The sequence below is a fragment of the Crocodylus siamensis genome, chromosome 2, assembly GCF_052110815.1.
Source record: "Crocodylus siamensis isolate JL-2025a chromosome 2, ASM5211081v1, whole genome shotgun sequence".
NCBI classification, from domain to species: domain Eukaryota; kingdom Metazoa; phylum Chordata; order Crocodylia; family Crocodylidae; genus Crocodylus; species Crocodylus siamensis.
This window is the reverse complement of record NC_143396.1, coordinates 231,003,561-231,025,210: the sequence shown is the minus strand read 5'-3', so window position 1 is coordinate 231,025,210 and position 21,650 is coordinate 231,003,561. Positions and strand designations below refer to the sequence as shown.

Genomic DNA, 21,650 nt, shown 5'->3' with positions numbered 1-21,650 from the left:
GTCATACAAGGCACTCTGGGAATCAGTTTTGTAGAGTGTCAGTGAAGTTCATTTCTGCTGGGGAGAGAATAAAACTGACTTTTTGCTGCTGAAATCTGAATTTTTTTTGCCTTTTTGACATGGGCTTCAGTGGCAAAAAAGGTGGTGAAGATGTATCCCCACAGCAGCAAATTCCACTGCTACTGTAGAAAACTACAGTTTCTAGAATATTTTGGAATCCAGGATACCTGGTTGCTGTTTGTTGCTGTTTCTGCCTCTGGAAACCAGAAGTTTGAAGGGGAGGAGGTGGGCAAAGGATGAGAGAGAACTGCCCTGGGTACATTTCATACAGTCTAGTTGAGTGTGTCTAAAACTGGTGGATGTGTAACACATTGGCTGGAGCAGTAGTATGGTTTTATCTGTGAGACATAACTGATATGGCATAGGCTCAAGAAAACCTGACTAGTTTGAATCTAAGTGGGATCCACTCTAGCCATTGCAGCTGAGAGGATGCTTTGTGCTATTATTCAAAGAGACCTGTTAAGTTAGTTAAAGAGAGACTGGGGTAGGAGTGGGACATGCCAAGTGCCAAATTTAGAAATCTATTAAGGAATACAAGAAATAATGCCTGCTTGTTAAAAGAGAGGGCACCACACACGTACATCAGTTCTCTGCAGTCATTGAAGTAGACCTGGACCTGTTCTGCCTGGTTCAGCCTCTTCTTCCTCTCTAGGAATTTCCTGTCCAGATTTTCCCAGCACTCATTCACCTCTGTGAGTCTCTCCATAATGTTTTCCTTCACCTGAGGGTACAGATGGCTGAGGTGCCTAGCCTCCCCTCGAATTCGCTCCAATGCTTTCATGATGGCAGCTAGATCTCTCTGAAACACAGAAGAAGACTGATCACAAAACCAAACACGAAGTACCAAGTTCAGCTTCAGCCAGCACTGGCATTGGAGGGAAATACTGACAAAAGCAGTATTCAAAGTCTGTTCAAGATCGTGTAGGAACCTTTCATCCCATTGATTTCTTACAGGAAGAAAAAATCTCATTACTTGTGCTTTTTATGTGCTCTTAGCTTCCTTCTAGTGCTCTTCTGGGTTCTCCATTGAACAAGCTTGTTCAGAGCCATTGTGAAGTGCTATTTTTAAGACACGAAAGACATCATCTAGCCTTGGGGATTCTCTTTCCAAAGTCTGTGAAAATTGTGTTTCTTGGGTAACAGGTGTCCTTCCTGGGGAGGCTAGGGGAAGAAGTTGTTGGATCAACACAAAATGGTGGGGGCAGGTATGTTGGCCTACATTGCAAGTCTGTGATATTAGAACTGGTTTTGGAGGAAGGGGAAGGAGCATAGTGACTAGAAGAAAAAGAGAGACAGGGAAGTTATTGTGCAGCAACTCACAGCAGAAAATCTGCTTAAAAATCAATCTGATTTTATTTTGAGAAGGAATCTTGAGGAAGTCCTTCATGTTCTCACCTCTGCAGCATCCCAAAGGGATGCTTAGGGGTCTTCTTAATATTTTAGCTTGTTCTTCATGTGGCCTAAAGGCCAGAGATACCGACTACCAACCCAGGTCAGAACCTGTCAGCATCTTCTGAGTTGCAAAAAAGGGAACGCAGACACAGCAAAGTTTAGGCTTACCAATCTTTCTGGGACTAAGTGTATTACTCTACAGGTCTAGCAGCAGCTGCTGGCTTAAGGAACCAGAAGCCAAATTTCAGAATTCACCCTGGACCTCTTCCATAGCAATACCAAATACCAAGCCCTGTTGGTATCTTGTTCAGCCTCAAGCTACCAGTCCTGGATGATGTCAGTCGCTGGCATTGCTAGTTAGGGCTAAAATACTTCAGGATACTGTTTTTGCTGTTAAATGCATTGCTGGTTCATCCCAAGCTATTTATGAATTTGACAAGGGAGATTATTTGAACCCTTAGTGTCCTACATCTCTTGTAAGCATCCTTGTCACTCGGCCATAGGTGAAAAGGAATGATGAGCCATTGCGCTCCTGCAGGGGACCATCCCAACTATGGTCTTAAGATACTTAGTGAGGCACAAGCTCTTTGTTGGGTTTGTTAATCTAAAACTTGGATTTTGTTAAATATGCCCAAAAATCAAAAGGATTTTTTTTTTCATTTCCCCAAAAAGCTTTTTAAAAAGTTGGGTTTAGGTTGATCTGAAATATTTGCTTTCTTTTTCTTTTCTGCCCCCAAACCAAGAAGTCATTTATTCTTGCAGCTCTAATTGCAGTAGTGCAGATACCTCATCCATTTCTAACTATGGATTTGAAGTCACCCTACAAGTTTAGTTTGGAATTCAATGCAGGAGCTCATAATGAGAAGTGAAATATGCAAGAAATAATAATAATACTGCATCACAGTGGTAAGAAAAGGAAGAAAGGCCTCTTGCACTGAGGTGCTATAGATCATTCAGTACCAAACCAGTCATCTTTTGTTGATTTGCTGATAGAATGCCCCAGGATATCATCTAACCACATGCAAGCCTCTTTGTTCTGTTCTTCTTATGTGTTTCTGTCACTGTTTCAAGGCAGACTTGCTTACCTCCACTCCCTCAAGCTGGCTGAGAAGGGTCTGTACACCTGGCAGGTCATATCCATAATCATTTATGTCCACTACTGCCTCTTTCTCCTGCATCCATCCCTTTAGCTCATCTATATCATGGTCATACTGGTGAACATGTTGAGCTGCTTTGAGATTCTAAAGCAAAGAAAATGTTTCTCAGAAGAGTCATCCTTGCAACACACATTGCTTTTGTTTCTAGGAGATTCTGACCTTATACATTAATGAATGCAAACTTAGGTTTTTTTGCGGTGGGGGGGTGGTCTATTTGTTTTGGGATACATTTAAAGATACTATAACACAAATCCACTTTTATTCCATGGATTAAAGGATTTGTTTTTAAACAAATAGGTGGTTCTTAAGACAGTGTTCTAACCTGGTGCATGACTTACAAAGCCTATGATAGGAAACAAACAGTTAAAGACATCCAATATGTTACACTGACAGCATAACTGCACACTGTTTCAAAACCTGGCCCCTCCTCTGTGTTCCTATGTGGGTCTGAAACTGCAGGAGGTAGAGGGGAACAGGAGATAGTGGAATAGGTCCAGGAAAGTGGATCTCACACCATTATTTCAGTTTTAAGTTTTACCTAAAAGATATGTAGTAATACTTAAAGATAACATTACATCTTTGAAATGTATTATATAGGCAAACAATGGCTATAAGGCAATAACTCTCCTGAATGATAATTTCATAAAATAACCTCTTCACAGCTACAACACATACTTTCCACTAATGGTAGTTCATTGGTCTTAGAAGTCAGAAAGGAAGCAGGAATGGTTAGGAACCTCAGTGTGCAATCATTCATTTTCATACCTCAGTTCTTGCCTGGATGGCTTGGCATAGTTTCTCCCATGTATCATTGATCCTCTGTGTCCTCTTCTGGACATCTTCTATCTGGCTGAGGCCTTCTTTACTTAGGTTGGATGCTAATTCATTTATTGAAGATACTTTGGAATATCCCAGAGGTTTTACCTCCTTTACAAAATCTTCAAACTTTTCCTGCAGCACCTGCAGAGTAAGGATGGGGAGGTTGAATCAGATACCAAGGACTTGTGACTCAATCCTACTGCTATATAGGAGGTAAGGAGAGTTTCTCCCGCTGCCAATAACCACAACACAACAGCAAATCACTTGAACCCAGATATCTTGCACTTGTTCTCAGAATAAGCACCCCTTGCCATGAGAAATTAAGCCCTCTATTGTGAAAGCTTATTATCTGAATTAGTGAATCTATAAAGGTGCAAATCTACCCTTACTTCTGACAGAGAAAATTGCCTGCATCCTTGATGGAATGATATGTCATTAAGAACAACCAGCTGTTCAGCCTTTTATATATAGTATTTTTGAAAGCATTCATTTAGTAAAATTATCAGTGGGCAATTATAAACTATATCAGCTAGCACCACTGTTTCTTCAGAAAAGAAGTAAACAGGTAGTGGTATGATGCTCTCTCTTAGGGCTATCCCTCAGAGTACTGCAAGTTTTCATCCTCAGTGTCAAACCCTGTCTCCTCTCTCACCAGTACAGCCTACATTTTGGAGGTTCCTCACTAAAGAGAAAAAGCTTGTATGAGCTCTCTGATAACCTTAATTTTTCTCCCCTGGTGGACAGTGCTTAAAAGGGCCCTGAATATGAATAAGCAAGGTAGAAATCAAGACCTAAATTTCATGATGAAGAGAGGTTGATATTGTTTCATTTTGTCTCTATATTGGGTTCCAGGGCCAACAAATAGAAACACAATAAACTAACATTTTCCTGCTTCATTAAATAGGAAGCCTCTTACCTCCACATCAGCCAAGTCCTGACCATACTCATCTGATGTTGCTACAGCTTGTTTGCTGGAAAGCCAGGCATCCACCAATTGGATCTCTCTCTCAAACTGAAACAGTTGGCATTGTTCCTGCAGGCATTTCTTCTGGGTTTCAGCCCTCTGCAGGAGAGACTTGTAGTCCGCTAGTACAGCCTGGAGTTTCAAAAATATGGCTGGACTGCAAAAATAACAACCAGAAGCCATGTCATTGTGTGCAAGATATTTTACTGGTGAAGAATATTTCTACTGCTTCTTTGTCTCGTTTGTCACACTTGGAACTTACAGCTTCTTGGATAAGTAGAAAAGGGTCAATCCAGTAATCAGGTGAGTTATGATGAATATGTAAGAACTAGTCAATTGCCCATCAAGAATGACAGGGGTGGTGACAGCATGCAGGGGCGGAGCGCTGCCACCCAGCACCCTGTGCCCCTGCCACCGCCCAAGAGCAGAGGGGAAGAAGCCATCAGAAAAGCCAATGGCACTTTATCGTGCATCAGCAGATGCATGACAAATAGGTCCAAGGAGGTGATACTTCCCCTCTATCGAGCGCTGGTCAGACCGCAGCTGGAGTACTGCGTGCAATTCTGGGCGCCGCACTTCAAGAAGGATGTGGATAATCTGGAGAGGGTCCAGAGAAGGGCCACTCGTATGGTTAAGGGCCTGCAGGCCAGGCCCTACGAGGAGAAATTAGAGAAACTGGACCTTTTCAGCCTCCGCAAGAGAAGGTTGAGAGGCGACCTGGTGGCTGCCTATAAGTTCGTCAGGGGGGCACAGAAGGGAATTGGTGAGTATTTATTCACCAAGGCGCCCCCGGGGGTTACAAGAAATAATGGCCACAAGCTAGAGGAGAGCAGATTTAGATTGGATATTAGGAGGAACTTCTTCACAGTTCGAGTGGCCAAGGTCTGGAACGGGCTCCCAAGGGAGGTGGTGCTCTCCCCTACCCTGGGGGTATTCAAGAGAAGGTTGGATGTGTATCTAGCTGGGGTAATGTAGGCCCAGCACTCTTTCCTGCTTATGCAGGGGGTCGGACTCGATGATCTATTGAGGTCCCTTCCGACCCTAGCATCTATGAATCTATGAATCTATGAATAAGCTTGCATGTGGCTGCCGCCGCCACTCACCACTCCGTACTGCTGCCACTCTGCTTCCAGCTGCGCATCACCCCTGTCCCACACCTCAAGTCTGGTCCTGTGCCACCCCCACTTCTCCCTGCTCCATATCCAGCCCTGCACCACCCTCCTGCTCCGTGTCCACCTGGCCCGCTCCGCCTGGCCCACTCCATTGGAGCCATGCCCCGCCCATCATTCTTGACAGGCATTCTTGACGCAGCACTGGCTGGAGCCACACCCCACCAGGAGCCACACCCCCCAAGAGCATTAGGGACAGGCACACAGACAGATGGACTAAGCCCTTTATACATATAGAATCATTTGGTTCAGGAAGTTAAAATAACGTATGCTAGGGGGCTGCCGCTTTTCATCTCCTTTCTCCTAGTATAGGAGTACATTGTAAAGAGAAATTATGACTGTGAAGAAAACTGATTTGCTTTCCCAAGCATGGTGCTTTTTGCTCCTTTAAGTGCATGAGGACTGGATGAGAATATCTAGGGCTAGGCAGACTACAATTGCTTACCCTTTGATTGCTACTTTGTGAGGTTCTGTTGTATTTTCTGAACAACAAGAAATCATTACAATTAACAAGTGTCATAGATTTCATAGACATTAGGGCTGGAAGAGACCTCATAAGATCAGCAGGTCCAGCCCCCTGCCCAAGGGGTAGCAAGTTAGGTATGGTCAAAGGATCCCAGCAAGATAAGCATCCAACTATTTCTTAAAAGTGTCCAGAGTAGGTGCTTGCACCACCTCTAGGGGGAGTCTGTTCCAGGCCTTGGGGGGCTCGGACAGTAAAGAAGTTTTTCCTTATGTCTAGCTTAAAACGGTCTTGCAGGAGTTTGTGACTACTGGACCTTGTCATCCCCTGGGGTGCTCTGGTGAACAGGTGTTCCCCCAGATCTTGATGCTCACCCCTTATGTACTTATGTTATTTCTTGTTGCAACATGAGAAGGGGATTCACATCCCCTACAGATAATGTCTGTAGGGTGAAGTACAGATGGATGCCTGAGGCTGAATTGTTCAATCTTTGCAGGTTAGTCTAAACTGTGTAGATTGAACCAATAAGCAAGTGAACAAACATTCACTTTTGATTCCACAAATGCAGCCACATGCTTGTGGTGGCCCAGGCCAGAAGCTGGGGGGTGCTAGAGCATACCTCTCTGCTCTGTTGGATCAGACAGCTTGGGCCTGTGAGGGGGAGTTTGTGGAGGAGGTGCAAAGCATCCTGGGATGCTGGGGGACTATGAGTTAACTTGAATCTGGAGGGGATCTGGCAGAGAAGTTCAATAAACAGATTTAACCTAAATCAGTTAAGTCTGATACTACATCTATCCAGGTTTATCTTAAACCTTTTTTTGCCATTTTGAAAGCAGTTTACGTGCACTGAACTTCTGTTGTGTTACAGCTTTGAACTGGTTTCCAATCACTTGAACCAGTTTATGTATAATTTCTGTCCCTAGCTAAGAGATTCATTGAAAGATTTACAATCCACTGTTTTTGGTTTTGCTTTCTAGCAGGTTTCTGATGGAAAGGGAACTACCATCTGTTTGCATTTTCCTACCTTTCTGGGTTGTCACTGTTTGTTAGGATAGTGCCAGTCTCCTGTAGCTTCTCAACCCGGGGCTTGAACGCTTCCATATCCAGCTTGGCAGCTTCCAGTTGGCGAAGCAAGGCCTCAGTGGATTCTTCATTCTTCCCATAATCAGAAGTCTCCAGGATAAACCCCCTTTCTGCCATCCAAGACTCAACTTCCAGAAGCTATAAGAAATATAGGGATAAACCTGAACACTCAAGAGAAAGAAAACTGGAAAGCAATAAAACCCAAAGAGACCTGAAGGTGAAAACAGACAGCAACTTAGATGCATCCTTGCAGTGCAGTACTGCAGTTGCCATTCTGAAAAATTGAGAGACTAAACTTGATCCATATAGTTCTGCAGTAGTTCTTTCACTGTGCCAAGTGGAGAAATGGTTCTCATTTCTCACCTGTTTGACAATGTGGAAAAATCACAATAATGGTTTTGGATTCTGGTTTAGTGTTGCTCCAGTCTCAGTACTCTCAAGCATTCATCAGTGTGGAGTATCTAATTACTTCATGAGTCTTCCTTACCTCAGCAAGGAATTGTTGGGTCTCACATGACTGCATAAGCCTCTTCCTCCTCTGTTTAGCCTCATCCTTCAAGTTTTCCACAGAATCCTCAAGTTTCTTCAAACTTTCCATAATTTCCTGGGAGGCAAAGTGTCCCCCTCGTATCAGCTTATGTCCTGTATTGATTACCACTTTTGTCAGAGCTTCATGGCTGCTAATCTCACTTTCTAAGTTCTGGAAAGAACAAATAAAAAAATCCAAAAATGTAAGAAATAGAGACTTTTCTACTCATATTCTGTACTTCATCACATCAAGGTATTCATACAATCAATATATTTCTCATACTTAAAGATTGGCCAGAGCTGCAAAGTTTGCACTAAGATGGTTTTCCCAAAAGAGAGGAGCATTTGGATTCAGAGTTTTGTTTGGCCCAGTTTTGGAGATTGAATGTAGGTTGAGTGTAGCTGCAAAGTTCAGATCCTGATGCAAACCTCCTCAAGCTTGTGAGATAAACAACCCCAGCCACAAATCCCTGCTACCAGTAACAACCACCTAACAACACCTGCTGTCACCCTGAGCATGCTTGAGCATGCTTGATTCATGCTTCATTAGTTAAAGTATTTCTAAGAAAGAGCTCCAGCGTTCTATCAACTTTGCTGCCAATCAGCGTTTCTGGCTCTTCAACACCATTTTGGGAAACACAACTTTGTAAAACGGATATTTCCATTTATGGAGCCAAGAGAAAGTGATAATCATAGGGGAACAAAACTCCTTAAAGCACAATGCAAACACTCTCTTTGGTTCAAGTGTTTGAAGATGTCTGAGATTTCCCAAATCAATCAAATTCATATCTGAGCACATAGATGTGTATGCCCGCGCACACACACACTTTGGTGGTATTCTTTGTCTTAATGGTTTAACTAAGATTGACTTTTCGTTTTATAAGAAGACAAGTACTTTGTCTTCACATTTGACTGTGAAGAGAGATATACTGCATAGGTAGCAAAAAAAAGAGTACTTTACGTGCAAAGTGTTTCCAAGTATTTTATAACCTGATGACAAAGGTTGGCTTATTTATTTAACAGGGTAAGAGTTACACTGTACTGTTATATTATGTAGAAGAGTATCCCTCTATTCAGGAGCTGTACTTTTAGCTCAACTGTCAGATTACTTAGCTATGAAGGATGGGAGCCTGATTCTAATCTTACTTTTAACTTCCCCCTATTCATTTCATGAGGCCACTATGTTGCTGAAAAGTGACACCAGGTCTGACACCAGCAGAACAGAATCCAGTGTCCAAGACTGTTAAGACAGTTTGTACCATGTATTAATAAGTTGGCAATATGAAGAACAAATTTACTGTTTAACATTTGGGAACACATTTCTAAAGCTCCTCCACTTGCACTCACAGGAACCGCTAACAACTGCATGCACAAACACTGCATTTGTATATGGCATAGCTGTGCCTACACCTGGTACATGTATGTATAAATACATATTGGTGGATGTGTACACCCAATCTTAATGAACAATTTTTTGTGGTAACAAATGGGGAAGTGTATTTTGAAAATTTGTCACATCAAGACAATCAGTAAAACAATCCTTTGATTCTTTTGAGGGGAAACTTAATATCTCATCAAACTGGAGAGTAGTTTTAATCTCAGATAAGAGCCTCCCCTTGTAGCCAACAGGGTGTAAATTGCCGCTAAGAACAAAGACTCAGAACTAGAGATCTGGATTAAAAACGTTGAGTGCCAATCTTGTTGAGTCACAGGAGTTAACTGGCAAAATGGCAGGATGAGGTGACTTTTTAGTTTGTAGCTATAATACACACCATTTCCCTCTGCACTGAAGGGTCACTGCAGTATTGTATAAAGATAGGCATAAAACACACTACATTTTGTTCCACTGCCACAGTTTCCTTCTCCTTACCCGAGTAACTTCCCCTAACACCACCAACCCAAAACATTAATTCCTTCAAGGATTATCATGATCATCAGTTCCAAACTGTTTTTTCAGTTTAAATACAAACATAATGGACACAGCTATGTGAGATGTTAACTGCACACTTGACTAATTAGTTGCACAGTAAATGTCTTAGCATCTATAGCTGCACCCCGATTAGATCGGAGTAAACTAAATTACTCTGCAGCAGGATAGTACTTGCAAATACAAGTACTATCCTGCTGCAGAGTAAGAAACTCTGCAGCACTGCATGTGGAGATGCTGCCTGGCTGGCTGGAGCATGAGGGTGCTTCAGTTTGGGAGCTGCCTGCTGGTTAGTCCTGCACTGAAGCACCCTTGTGCCCCAGCTAGCCCCTCTGCAGCACGTTGAGCAGGGGGCCAGCCTCAGGCTAGCAGGCTGGCCCCCTGCTAGACGGGGTTGCTCCAACCTGGTTCAACATGCTACACGTGAATGAACTGTAGAGCAATAAGCTCCAGAGTATATTCATGAACAGTAATAGCACGTGTAGACGTGCCCACTGAAGTCCACACTTTCTATCACAGTAGAATGAGCCCCTCTCACTGATTCCCTCTTCTCAAGAAGGCATCCAATTATTTGTTTGTTTAGTTCTCACTATTAGGCTTTGCAAATAATATACTTGTCGGAGCTTAGGAGAGCATAAAATATTCACAATATACTCATGGCCTTACTCAAGCAGCATACTGGAATGATCTGACTGCTTTGGGTGGGATTTCACCCCTTCTCTACTAAAAAAAACACTAGTGGACATGACTTTTACTCCTGTGACATTTAAAAAAATACAGATTTTTATTTCTGCAATTACATCACATAGCATCAAACGTCACTTATTTTTAAATATATATTTCTACAGGATGACATCTTCTGCACCTTAACCTAGTTGCCTATTGCACAGATTTAAGCAAAATGTTTAAGCAAGATGTTAGCACTTAGAAACACATTTCCTTCATTTGTGCCCACAGGAATTATGAACATCTGTGTGCACAAACACTGTGTTTGTTAACTGAATAGCCATGTCTACACCTGGTACAACTGCAGAGTTGGACAAGCCCCAAAATGAGCCACCTTTTCAATCAGTCAAACAAGTAGCTGCTGGAATCTTCCAACTGGGAAATTTTCTTTCACCTCATCTGTTGCAAAGGGGAAGGGATGCTTTGTTTGAAAAGTACTGGGGAGGCAGCTGCTGTTTTGATATGAGAGGTGACAGCATTCTAGGCACTCCTCATTTCTAAAGATCTATTTGAATTTTCCTGTATCTCAGTAACTAACTCCAAAGCTATTGCTAGAATGATGCTAGGATAGACAATAATAACCTGCTAATTCCCTCAGTCAAACAGTGCAGCAGGGGAGGATTCCTCTGGTTCCCCCATTCCAAAGGCATCTAAGTTATGAATATGCCTGAGATGTACTTGCTGAATCTTAAAACACTTTTTATTGGGACATCTGTTGCTCAGAGAAGGCATGCCAGCATGCACCACAGCTTGTAAAAGATATTTAGTATTGCAAAGGCAAGGTTTTGAGATTGGTAATCTGCAGAAAGGGATAATGAGTTTAGAGGAGCACGGAATGCACTACTCAGATCATTTTTGTGAAAAGACATGCTATCTAGCACTGAACAACTTCATGGCATTGCTCTTTAAATAGCACCTTTATAAGAGAGACAAGAGTAAGGCCCTTGGAAGATGTTACCCTTAGGATGTGGTTAACTAGTTAATCATGTTTTAAGTAGTAATCTAGATACACATTAATGCAATTAATGGCATGATAAGGAATAAGCCACAAAATTATTATACAAAATGTGTACTAACAAGGGGTGTCAATTAATCACAGTTAATGTGCATGATTAACACCTTTAATTGGTTCTTGTGTTAATTTTTTTACTGTGTTAATTGTGCATGCCTGGGCTATGCTGCTATCACAGCCACCTTTGGGCTGCCCAGCAGGGCAGTGGTGGCAGTGCAGAGGAGCTGCAGGGCAGCCTGAGTGTGGACTGTGGGCGGCTGCAGCGGGGGGTGCACACACAGACACAGATGAGCAGCTGAAACATGCAGCTCAGCGGCGTGTAGAGAAGTGCCTTGAAGGTAAGTCTGTAGGGGGGAAGGAGTATGAGGGAGGAAAGGGGCAGAGGGGGCCAGATCAAGGCCCCCATGGTGAGGGAGAGAGTAGGGCAGAGGCAGGGGCAGGGGCTGGGGAAGGTGAATGAGGCCCTGGGGCTGGGATGGGTCATGGGATGAAGCTTGTCCAGGGGCCTGGCTCCCACTGCTGTGCACACTCCTGAGGGAGGCATAGGGGGCATGGCCAGATTTATGTACAGGGCAGAGGCAGGCTGCCTACTGTGGGCTGGAGCTTTGCTCCTTGCTGCCTTTATCCCAGGAGCTACCTGACCCCATGTTGTGCCTCCAATGGCCAGGTGGACAGGGGATGCGCAGTATTGGTGGCACGCAGTTTCTGGGGCAAGGGCAGCAGGGTGAAGAGCCCCCACCTGCAGTGGGAAGCCTGCCTCTGCCCCACACCCAAATCTAGGAGGCAAATCTAGGAGTCATGTCCCCCCTGCACCCCTGGATGAGCCTCCTGTGGCTCTGTCCCATGACCTGCCCTGGCCCTGGGGCCCCATTTACCCCAACCCCTGCCTCTGCCCCTACCCCACTCCTTCCCTCACCATGGAGTCCTTGATCTGCTCCTCAAGTCCCTTACCTGCAAGATGCTGTGTGTGTGTGTGTGCGCGCGCGCACATGCACGTGCACGTGTGTGCGTGGGCCTCTGTGTGTGTCTGCCCCTTACTCCCAAATCACAGCCCCCCCAGCTCCCTACACCCCTCATGACAGTGTAGGGAGTGCCACAATCATGATACTGGGCTCCCCTTGCACTGGCAACATGCCATGATCTGGATCTGATCCCCAATCACACAGTAGTGTCTCCTGCCACATGCATGTAGCTTGCAGGGGGTGCTGGGATCACACATCAGATCCTGTTGCACACTTAAACAAACGTCTGCCTGGGGCCTAAGAGTCACTTTTGGCAGCAATGGTTTAACTGTAACCAGAGTAGAAAAGATCAGTTCCACCCTCAGTGGGTGAATCCCGCATTCTTGCCCTTGATTTCACTCGTTTCCACACTGCTTTACCTGGTGCTTTTCCTGTAAACTCTGCACAGCTGTTAGGGATTGGCCATAGTCCTTGGAGGAAGCTATGGGGAGTTTCTCATGAACCCAGGCCAACTCATTGTCAATATCTCGGAAGAATTGGTACAGCAACCTGCTTGCTTCCAAACTCGCACGGCTCTCTTGCAATGGGTCACTTAGGCTCTTGTACCTGCAGATTTAAAATGGCGCCCAATTACTACGAGAAGAGAGGGGGTCGGATAACACAAACATGTACCTTGGCTATGGAGGAAGAAAAAGAAAGGAAAACAAAAAGAAAGGGAGAAAAAAATAAATGGAGAGGAGGAAAAGAGCAGTAAAATTTAGGAGGGGAGAGAACAAAGGTAAAACGGCAGACACTCACACACCTGTGTACCACCTGGTCAACCCTCTCTTCTAACTCATCTGCCAGGAAATGTCTCTCTTGCTGGAATTCACGGGCTGTATCTACTAGCACCTGTAACCGATCTCTATGGGCATTGACACCTTCCTCCAATTCCTCTCGTTTCTTCAGGAGATTGTTCAAGACTACTAGGTCACTACTAGTACATGGAACCTTCAGCTCACTTTCCACATCATCGAGCCATTTCTCCATATCCTCTATGCTGCGTTGGAAATGCAGGCCCTGGGGACAGGGAGAAAGCAAATGTCACCAGGCTTTTTAGAGCAAAAAATCTCAGCCTTCTGCATGAAGGATCACATCACACTTAAAAACTTTCTAGAGCTTAATGAACTCTCTGTTCACCTGTGATGTGCAAATGCTCAGAACTCAGGTAATGTGAGCAAAAACAGGTTCACAGATTATAAAGAACTAACTGTGCCTGTATAGTACAAATGATCCGAGTTATGGGCAAGCCTTTTAGAGGGTGTTTTTAAAATCAGTGGTTCTCAACCTTTTTGGCCTCAAAGCACTTCTGGATAGATTTGTGGGACACCTGGAAAAGTGCCAGCCCTTTAGTTTTCTCTCTTTTTTTGTCCAGAGAAAAGCAATGGAGCTGTTTTTCTGTTGCAAAGAACTTGGAAAGGCCACAACTATGGATTTATATTTGAAATCTCTGGGTTTATCTTGTTTGTAAACCAAACAGTGCTAAAACTGCAGGACATCCCATAGCACCCTTGCAAAGATCTCAAGGCACCTCAGCATGCCATAGCACCTTGGTTGAGAATCATTACTTTAAACAATACATATAGAGACAGAATCAGCTCATGTAGACCTCATCCATGGGACAGGAGGGAGTCACATCAATAGAAAACAGCTGCAGGCTTCTCACCAGCTGGTGCTGATTAAGTGACTGGTGCTGGCAGGACAGTGATTGGTACTTGCAATGATCCAGCATATTTCCCTTCAACTTCCTCCTCTGGAGTCCTGACTGCACAAATTCTCTCTCTTAGCAGATACCAAAAGAGAACATAATCATGGCATCAGCCTTGCTTCTCTTTGGGGGTTTCCTCTCTCCATGCAAGATTCAGTATATCTGGCCTGTGCTTGGTACTGTTTGGTAGATGGCAATTCCCTTGCTTCATTGGTTTTGATATCTTAAAATCTGTGCAAGTCCAATGGCACACTGGCAGGGGAGACATCACAGCAAGGCAGAAATCCCCAGCACCTTTTCTTTACCTTGCAGGCTTCCTGTAGCTTGGTCTTTTTGTTAAGGCAGTTTGCCAACAGCTCATCCCAGAGCTCTTCCATTTCTTGAAGCCTGGCCTGGATGGCCTCAGGAGCATAATGTCCCTCTCGGAGCATCTTGTCACCCTCCTGCAGCAAAAAGAGTGGAAGCAGCTCGCTTAGCCTGCTGCACCAGCTCTAATCAAAAGAGCCTCACAATTCCCTTCAGAGACTGCTAAAATTACAGCAGATATTTTACAGAGGGGTAACGTAACCCAATGCCAGGGTGAAGTGAAGTGACTTTTCCTAATTCACATAGAAGCCCTCATCTGTTTCATTATTTTGTGATTCTGACATTCGATCTGAAGGAATCTGTCACACCAGTTCCCCACACCCTACACTGGCCCTGCTTCGCTTACAGCCTTGATGCTGTCTAGGCGATTCCTGTTGGCTATGATTTCTGCGTGGAAAGTCTGGTGTTTCTGCAGCTTGGCCTGCATGTTGCTTGGGTCTGTCCAGCTCTCATCCTGGGCAATACTGTTCTTTTCAGCTATCCAAGTTGCCACCTGTAGCAGACAGAAGGAATAGACAGAAAAAAGAACTTCAGAAGCTACTACCATCTCTTCTTTCAGATACTCCTTAAATGTCTAAAATTTGGACTACTTTGTAATACAGACAAAAGTAAATTAATTTTCCTTTCTGAATCACTGTTCCCCAACCCCTTCAGAAGGAGGATGTTATCTGCATATGTGTAGCCACTGCTAGTTCATATGGAAAGGGCGCTTGTTTCCACAGTTCTAACCCTGTCTCCTCATTTCCCAGAGAAAGGATTATTCTGTCCCTCTCCAGTATTTCTCACATGGTGGGATGTTCCTCCTTTAATTTTTACATTTCCTTTTGTACCACACTGTTTTTGTGTGATCAAAATATATCTAGGAATCAGATCTCATTTTAAGTGCCTGAGTATGTATGGCTCAAAGACCGAACAAAGTCCTTTCTTTCTTACTTCCATCTTTTCCTGTCTTCTCTCATACAACCACCTGAGCATCAGTTCCTCTGGATTTTTCCTTCAGAGGTTCAAGGCAAAGCAGCACAACTGAGATGTTAAACACTCTAGGAAAGTAACACGTATTTGAAATGTACCTCATAGGAATTCTTCAGAAGCTTTTGCAGAAGTCTCGAATCTTCCAGCATATGTCTGCGAGCCAGAGCATTCTCTAGAAGTTTGTCTTTCCTGGGATAAGGAGAGAGCTATGAGGACAAAGTCACAGCAAGGAAAACTAATTGGCAGAAGAGATTAACATTTTTACCACTCCTCTAAAACTCACGTTTGCATTCTAACCTTCATTTTTAGGGTAAACTTGTCCATATCATTGAACTATCCTGTAAGTTAACCTGTCCAGCAGAACTGATGACCAGAGCTGGACTAGCAATGGTTTTGTAGGTAAGGATTATTACAGAGATGTATACTGAAAACTTTCACAGCCCACCACACACTGTACCTACGTGTGGCCAACATAATCAGTGTCCTTCAGGAGATGGCTGCACAGACAAAGTAATTTTCACCTTGACCTCCTATGTCTATGCCACCTACAGTAGTTTTTGTTCTTGCAGTCATGCTTGGCCTTGGAAATTTATCATATGAATATTACCCTTTCTTAAAATCAGGTCTCCCTTTTCTGAAGAATACAGGAAACTCCCTGGAAGTAGTAACAGAGACCCTGGGCACTGTATTACGGCAATTCAAACTTGGTAACATAGTTACTCTGATATATTTATACGACCCCTTTCTTCCTAAAGGAGCTTGAAGGACTTTACAAACTATGCGCATAACATTTCAGTCACCATGGTACTGAATTCAGCTAATGTGAGTGAGAATATCTGTTCAGCAGTGCATAGGAGCAATAGGCAACAACACTTCGGGACAAAAAGGGAAGCATATTTTATCTAAGTGAAATTAAAGGGAGAAATTTAAATTCTTAAATCAAAACTTAAATACCAAACTTGGAATTTCACCATGACTTTTGAGCCAGCTACTCTACAGCTGTGAAAAATACCAGAGGATGTTTAGTAACTCCTAATCATAACAAACCTCTTTGTCTCAATTATCAAGTAAGGACATGGATTTAGTGCAGAGTCCCAACGAAAAGTCTCCCGAATCACCAACCATGTTTCCTGATTTACCTACAAGTCCCTTGAAGGACTGCTATAGAATTATTGGCCTGGCTCAAGCCTCTTTAGCTTGTAAAATCTCACAGGAATGCAAAATAAAGTGCAAATCAGTGTTGATGATTCTTTTAAAATATTTACATGACAACAGTAAAGGAAGAAGAGTCATTATTTAGACAGGGTTGGGAAAGGAATGATTTTTACCTTTTCAGAACAGCCTGGCACTTGTTAGTGATGTTTTCTGAGTCATAATGCTTGTTGCGTTTCAGCTGTTGTGCAAAGGAGGCCATCTCATTGATCTTCTCCATCTGTGCTTCTAGAGCCTTTTCAAACTGCACATGTTTCCGCTGTAGGCTTTCGACACTGGACACAGAATCCTGGATGGGATTCAGAACAAGGAAGCTGCTCACTGTGGGAATGAAATTGCCATTACCCAACCTTTGCACACCGTCAAGGACATGGGTTGGCCTCTGTACCCATAGTGCTGGAGCATCAGTTCAGTCTGGCAGCTCCAGTACTGAGCAAACTACAAGATGCTCAGTTGCTTCTGCTGAGTGAACGGTGCTCAGTACAAAGAGCTAGCTGAGTTTTGGAGATACTGAGCCCTCTCTTTTCCCCAACAGGAAGCCATAGGAATGAAACCCCACAGTTTGAGTGCATTCAAGATCTATTTAATCATAAGCCAATCATACTAGAGGTGTTGTTCTGAAAGCAAATAAATAGGGGACACCAAGCTGTGACCACAGTTAATGAACAAATATGTCAGAACTTTAAATCAAAGCATTTTATACGGAATCCGAATGGAGCACAGAACTAGACTTCTTTTGAAGTTTACGGATTCCAACTTCATGACCTGCACTTCTCTCTTCTGCAGTTCTCTGTACTTCCTGGTTTTAGAGCTGTCAAAATAGTGCTGCTTAATAAGACCTGTTCTTCCAGTATTTCCAATGTGGATGCCACTAGAAACTACCATAAATCTCTTGAGAAAACTTATCATCATGAAATTTCTAACCCTACAGACAAATAAAATTGCATTAGAGACATATCTAAGTATTGAAATGTGGATATGAACCTCTGGAGTCTTCTCCATTACTAGTAAAATATTACTGGAAGACAGAAGGGACTCAACTACATTCCTGAAAATGTACGGCTTCCCCATTAGTCCCTGCAATATTTAAACAGGTGGTACTCTGCTTGTGTGTTCCTATCTTGAAGGCCACAGAGGAACAGACACCAACCACGAATATTAGGCATATTCCATGTCATTATCCACGTCCTGCAGTGACTATAGCTCAGCTGACTTTAAGTTAGCCAGTTCCAGCATTGATAGCCATTGTAGCATGGAGCCCACCATGGCAGAGGCACTTCCAGCAAGGTTTGCACCTTACGCAAAACCCTGCTAGGGAGTGGGGGCTTGGGAGTGCTGCTGAGTGCTGGAGGGGTGGGGCATTGCCAAGCCTGATAGGAGTGGAGGGGATACACATGCATGCATGTACGCATGCTTACCTTCCCTAGGGACTCAAAATCTCCAGGCTGCTTCTGTCAGCACTCTGCCCACCTTGACTATTACTGCTGCAGCAGCCTATTGTACCCAGCTGCTACTATTATAGCATTTAGGGGCCCTTTCTAAGTTGGAGGAAGAAGAACTACAGGTAGTTTTTTGGAAAGCTTCACAGGGTGTCAGAGTCTTTACACCTTCTTCTTCTGCCTTTCCCCACTCCAATGGAAACAGAATTATCCTTTTCACCTACCCCTAAATCATCATTAGCTAGGAAGGCTTCTTTACTGCTGAGCCAACTCTCGTTCTGCTCCACATAGCCATAGAATTTCTGGAAGGGAAGAAAAAAAAAATCAGTCATGACTGTTGTTTTTGAGTCTGTAAAACCGAGAGCATACTGATGTGCAAAAACTGAACCAAGAAATACTTAACAACTAAAAGGGCTAAATTGACCAAAGTGACTTTAAACACTCAGGGTATTTGTATGTGACATGGGGGTTTAATTCTCCCTAAATTGAGAAGGTGATTTTTTTAAAAACACCACTCTAATTTAGGGCAAAGTAAACCCCTGTGTCAAGTACACCTGTGTTGGACCCCGATCCTTACTACCCTCTCCAGCAGTGGGGAGGGGACAGCAAACTGCTGGCAGGCAGAGTGGTCTCTAAGCTGAGGGGGAGAAAGGCTGGTGATTCCCTCTGTGGCACTGGTGGCCCCCAACCAAGTGGCACCTGCCCACAGGCACCCAGCTTGGGCAATCCTGGGGGGCACCACAGCTGCAGAGGGAAGCACAGGGCACCTGCACAGCTCAGGCAGGCTCCGGCAGTGAGGGGGTGGGGAGGGGGGAGATCAGGCTTGCTGCTTTTTTTTTTTTCCCTTCTGTGGAGCCTGCCTCCCTGGGCTGTTGCTGGGCTGGCTGCAGTCTGCCTGCACAGCCCCTGAGCTGCCCGGAGACTGCTGCTTCCCTCCTTGGAGGTGCTTTACTTTGCAGCACCCCAAACTCATTTAAGGTGCATTACACCATCAAATGTGCTACAGTGGTTGGAATTAATGCGCAATACTCTGCCAAATGTGCAAACAGCAATGCCATTAAAGCGGTGCAAAAGGCATTTAACTTACTTTAAACCCACTTAAAAATGTCCTCTACAAACGGCCTAAAAGCACAGGATAGTATACTACAGTATATATTTAAGCTTTTATTACTGGAACTTCCTCATTGGCCAATATAACTAATGTTTTCATTTCTTGGACACAGGAGACTGCATTTTCTCAAGTGTAACAAAAATATTGTCAGCATACATGTTAATGGTTTGGGTTGGGTTCTTATATTCTAATTCACAAATGAGGAATACTATACTGCTCTGTGAGCAGTGATTTTCAGTAAGGTACTACTCCACTTAAGAAAAGGGGTTATAATTTGGCTCTGAATAGTTCGGACATGATATATGAACTAGCATGAAAACAGCACCTTGCATATATCATATTTTTCGTGCATTTGAATTGGAACCCAACAAGCCTGAGTCTCACTGTTCCTCTGATCTCAGCAAATGCTTGTGAAACCCACTGGCATTCCTCTCCCCCTCCCCTTCCATCTCATGCTGGTTCATAGAAAGAACGCCAGCCTACCACTATCAATTACTGTTAGCTCACGTGGCAGAGTCATGCGTGGTGGATCTAAACCTTCAAACCTAGCAAATGAACCATATGTCACTGCAATGTCCAATGATGGACTTGGGTTTCTTTTATAGCTTGCTTTTTTAAAAACGTTGGAATGTAAACAAATTTAAACAAATAATTATGTTAAAAGAATTTACCTGGGGTTGCAAAGTCAAGTACTCAAATGGAAATGCCACAAATAGAATTTTTTGAGCAGCTTAATTCAGCTTCCTTTTGTGGGCATTATGAGAGAGTCCTTAATTACATGATTGTGCATTAGTTTCCATAGTTGCCTGCTGCACTCTGACATGAAGTGTCCCTGCCTCTGTCACAAAGTTTGCATGTGATGATAGGGTGATCAAGCTTTTCAAAGGCGGTTGCTAATTATATATTCATTATTTCCTGGGTGCCTGATATGTAGGGATGTGAGACATTTCGCTGGCTGTTTTGTTTCAAGGCTGTTTTGACTTGTGTCGAACTCAAAACAGTGAAACTGAAATGAAACAAAGGGCTTCAAAACAGCCTTGAAACCAAACAAGGCCAGTCAAAACATTTTGAAACTTTCCAAACGTTTCGAGTTTCGAAGCAGCCCGGTGGTGGGAAGCAGGGGAGAGCCCAGGGTGTGCTCCAAGTGGCTCCACAGCCCCATATGACCCAGCCTGGTGGGAAGCACAGCCCAGCTCTCCCAGCCTCCTGCTGCCAGGCTACGCTCTGTGGAGCTGACAGTGCCGATGGGAGTGCAGCACCAGCTCTGCCTGCCTCCTGGTGCCGGGCTGCACTCTGATCGGCTCCACCAGCCCCATGGAGCCCAGCCTGGTGGTGGGAGATGGGCAGAGCCAGCGCTGTGCTCCGCCTCCCACCACCAGGATGACTTCCATGAGGCTGTGAGCTGCTGGGCACTGAGCCTGGTGGAGGGAGGTGGAGCTCAGCTCCAGATGCAGCTCAGTGCCAAGTGGCTTGCTGCCCAGTGCGGGGAGGTGGCGCGCAGTGGCGGGGCTGCACTCCACTTCTCTGCATTGGGCTCAGCGCCTAGTGGTTTGCTGCCCGGTGGAGGGAGGTGGTGTGCAGTGCCAGTGCTGTGCTCCACCTCCCTCCACTGGGCTCAGCACCCAGAGGCTCCCAGCTCCATGGAACTCAGCCCAGTGGGGGGAAGTGGAGCACAACGCCAGGACTGCTCTCTGCCTCCCTCTACCAGGCTCAGTGCCCAGTGCTGGTCCCAGGTGGCAGCAGCCTTCTGCTCGCACTCCCAGGAAGACTCTGCTGGACTCCTCCGGGGGTCCAGGCTCCCAATCTGCCTGATATCACTGCCTGCTCCTCCTCCAGTTTCGTGCTTCTCCATTATAGCCTATGGGCAAAACTCGAAACAGCATCAAAACAGCAAAACAGTTTCGCTGTTCTGACTAAGTGAATAATGCTTTCAAAATGAAACTAAACTTGAAACAAAACACGGTTCTGTTGCAACTTTGAAACAGAACTCAAAGTGAAACGGTGCTGTTTCGCACAGCCCTGCTGATATGAGATTCTGGGGTCTGATTTGCAGTAGTGCTGAGCAAACACAGCTATAATTAGAAATCAGTGGAAATTGTGCTTGAGTATATAAAATGCTTAAAGCTAAGGACCTTGAAAAATCAGGTGCTTTCTGTCTCAACTTGGGCACCCAAACTCATTAAAAATATCTGACCATAAGCTCTGTGCCCCAATCTCTATCCATGTTGTAGTAATCTTAAAATGATTTCATCAAAAAGTTGTGACATGCTTAGGTCTGGTAGTGAGCACCATAAATAGAATCCATGTTCTTCATAGTTCCTAAACTTTTGCAAATATGAAGGTTTATGAACCAGTTAGAGATATATACAAACACAGTGAACAGCTGTGTGGGGCTGCTGAGCTGCTTCAGCTGTTTGCTGTCATTTTTATTTCAAAGGGCACCACTTCTCTGATCAGCAGCATGGGAACACTGATGAGCTCCCGCTGGTCAGAGAACTGGCATCTTTTGAATTAAAAATGCCAACAAGTAGTTCTTGCTGT

The 21,650-nt window shown here is 44.2% G+C and overlaps 1 protein-coding gene across 1 annotated transcript in view; it reads right to left on the bottom strand.

The window, feature by feature from the left end:
• The window catches only part of SPTBN5 (spectrin beta, non-erythrocytic 5), a 157,470-nt gene that overhangs the window by 21,096 nt on the left and 114,724 nt on the right, over positions 1–21,650 (bottom strand). The window contains exons 45-57 of the mRNA XM_090033359.1: positions 18,223–18,300; positions 16,676–16,848; positions 15,446–15,536; positions 14,722–14,868; positions 14,315–14,452; positions 13,065–13,321; positions 12,682–12,868; positions 7,595–7,807; positions 7,049–7,245; positions 4,345–4,549; positions 3,375–3,569; positions 2,538–2,693; positions 642–859 (exon numbers count right to left, since the gene is read on the bottom strand). Coding sequence (XP_089889485.1) covers positions 642–859; positions 2,538–2,693; positions 3,375–3,569; positions 4,345–4,549; positions 7,049–7,245; positions 7,595–7,807; positions 12,682–12,868; positions 13,065–13,321; positions 14,315–14,452; positions 14,722–14,868; positions 15,446–15,536; positions 16,676–16,848; positions 18,223–18,300 — 2,255 coding nt within the window. The remainder of the gene's footprint in view (positions 1–641; positions 860–2,537; positions 2,694–3,374; positions 3,570–4,344; positions 4,550–7,048; positions 7,246–7,594; positions 7,808–12,681; positions 12,869–13,064; positions 13,322–14,314; positions 14,453–14,721; positions 14,869–15,445; positions 15,537–16,675; positions 16,849–18,222; positions 18,301–21,650) is intronic.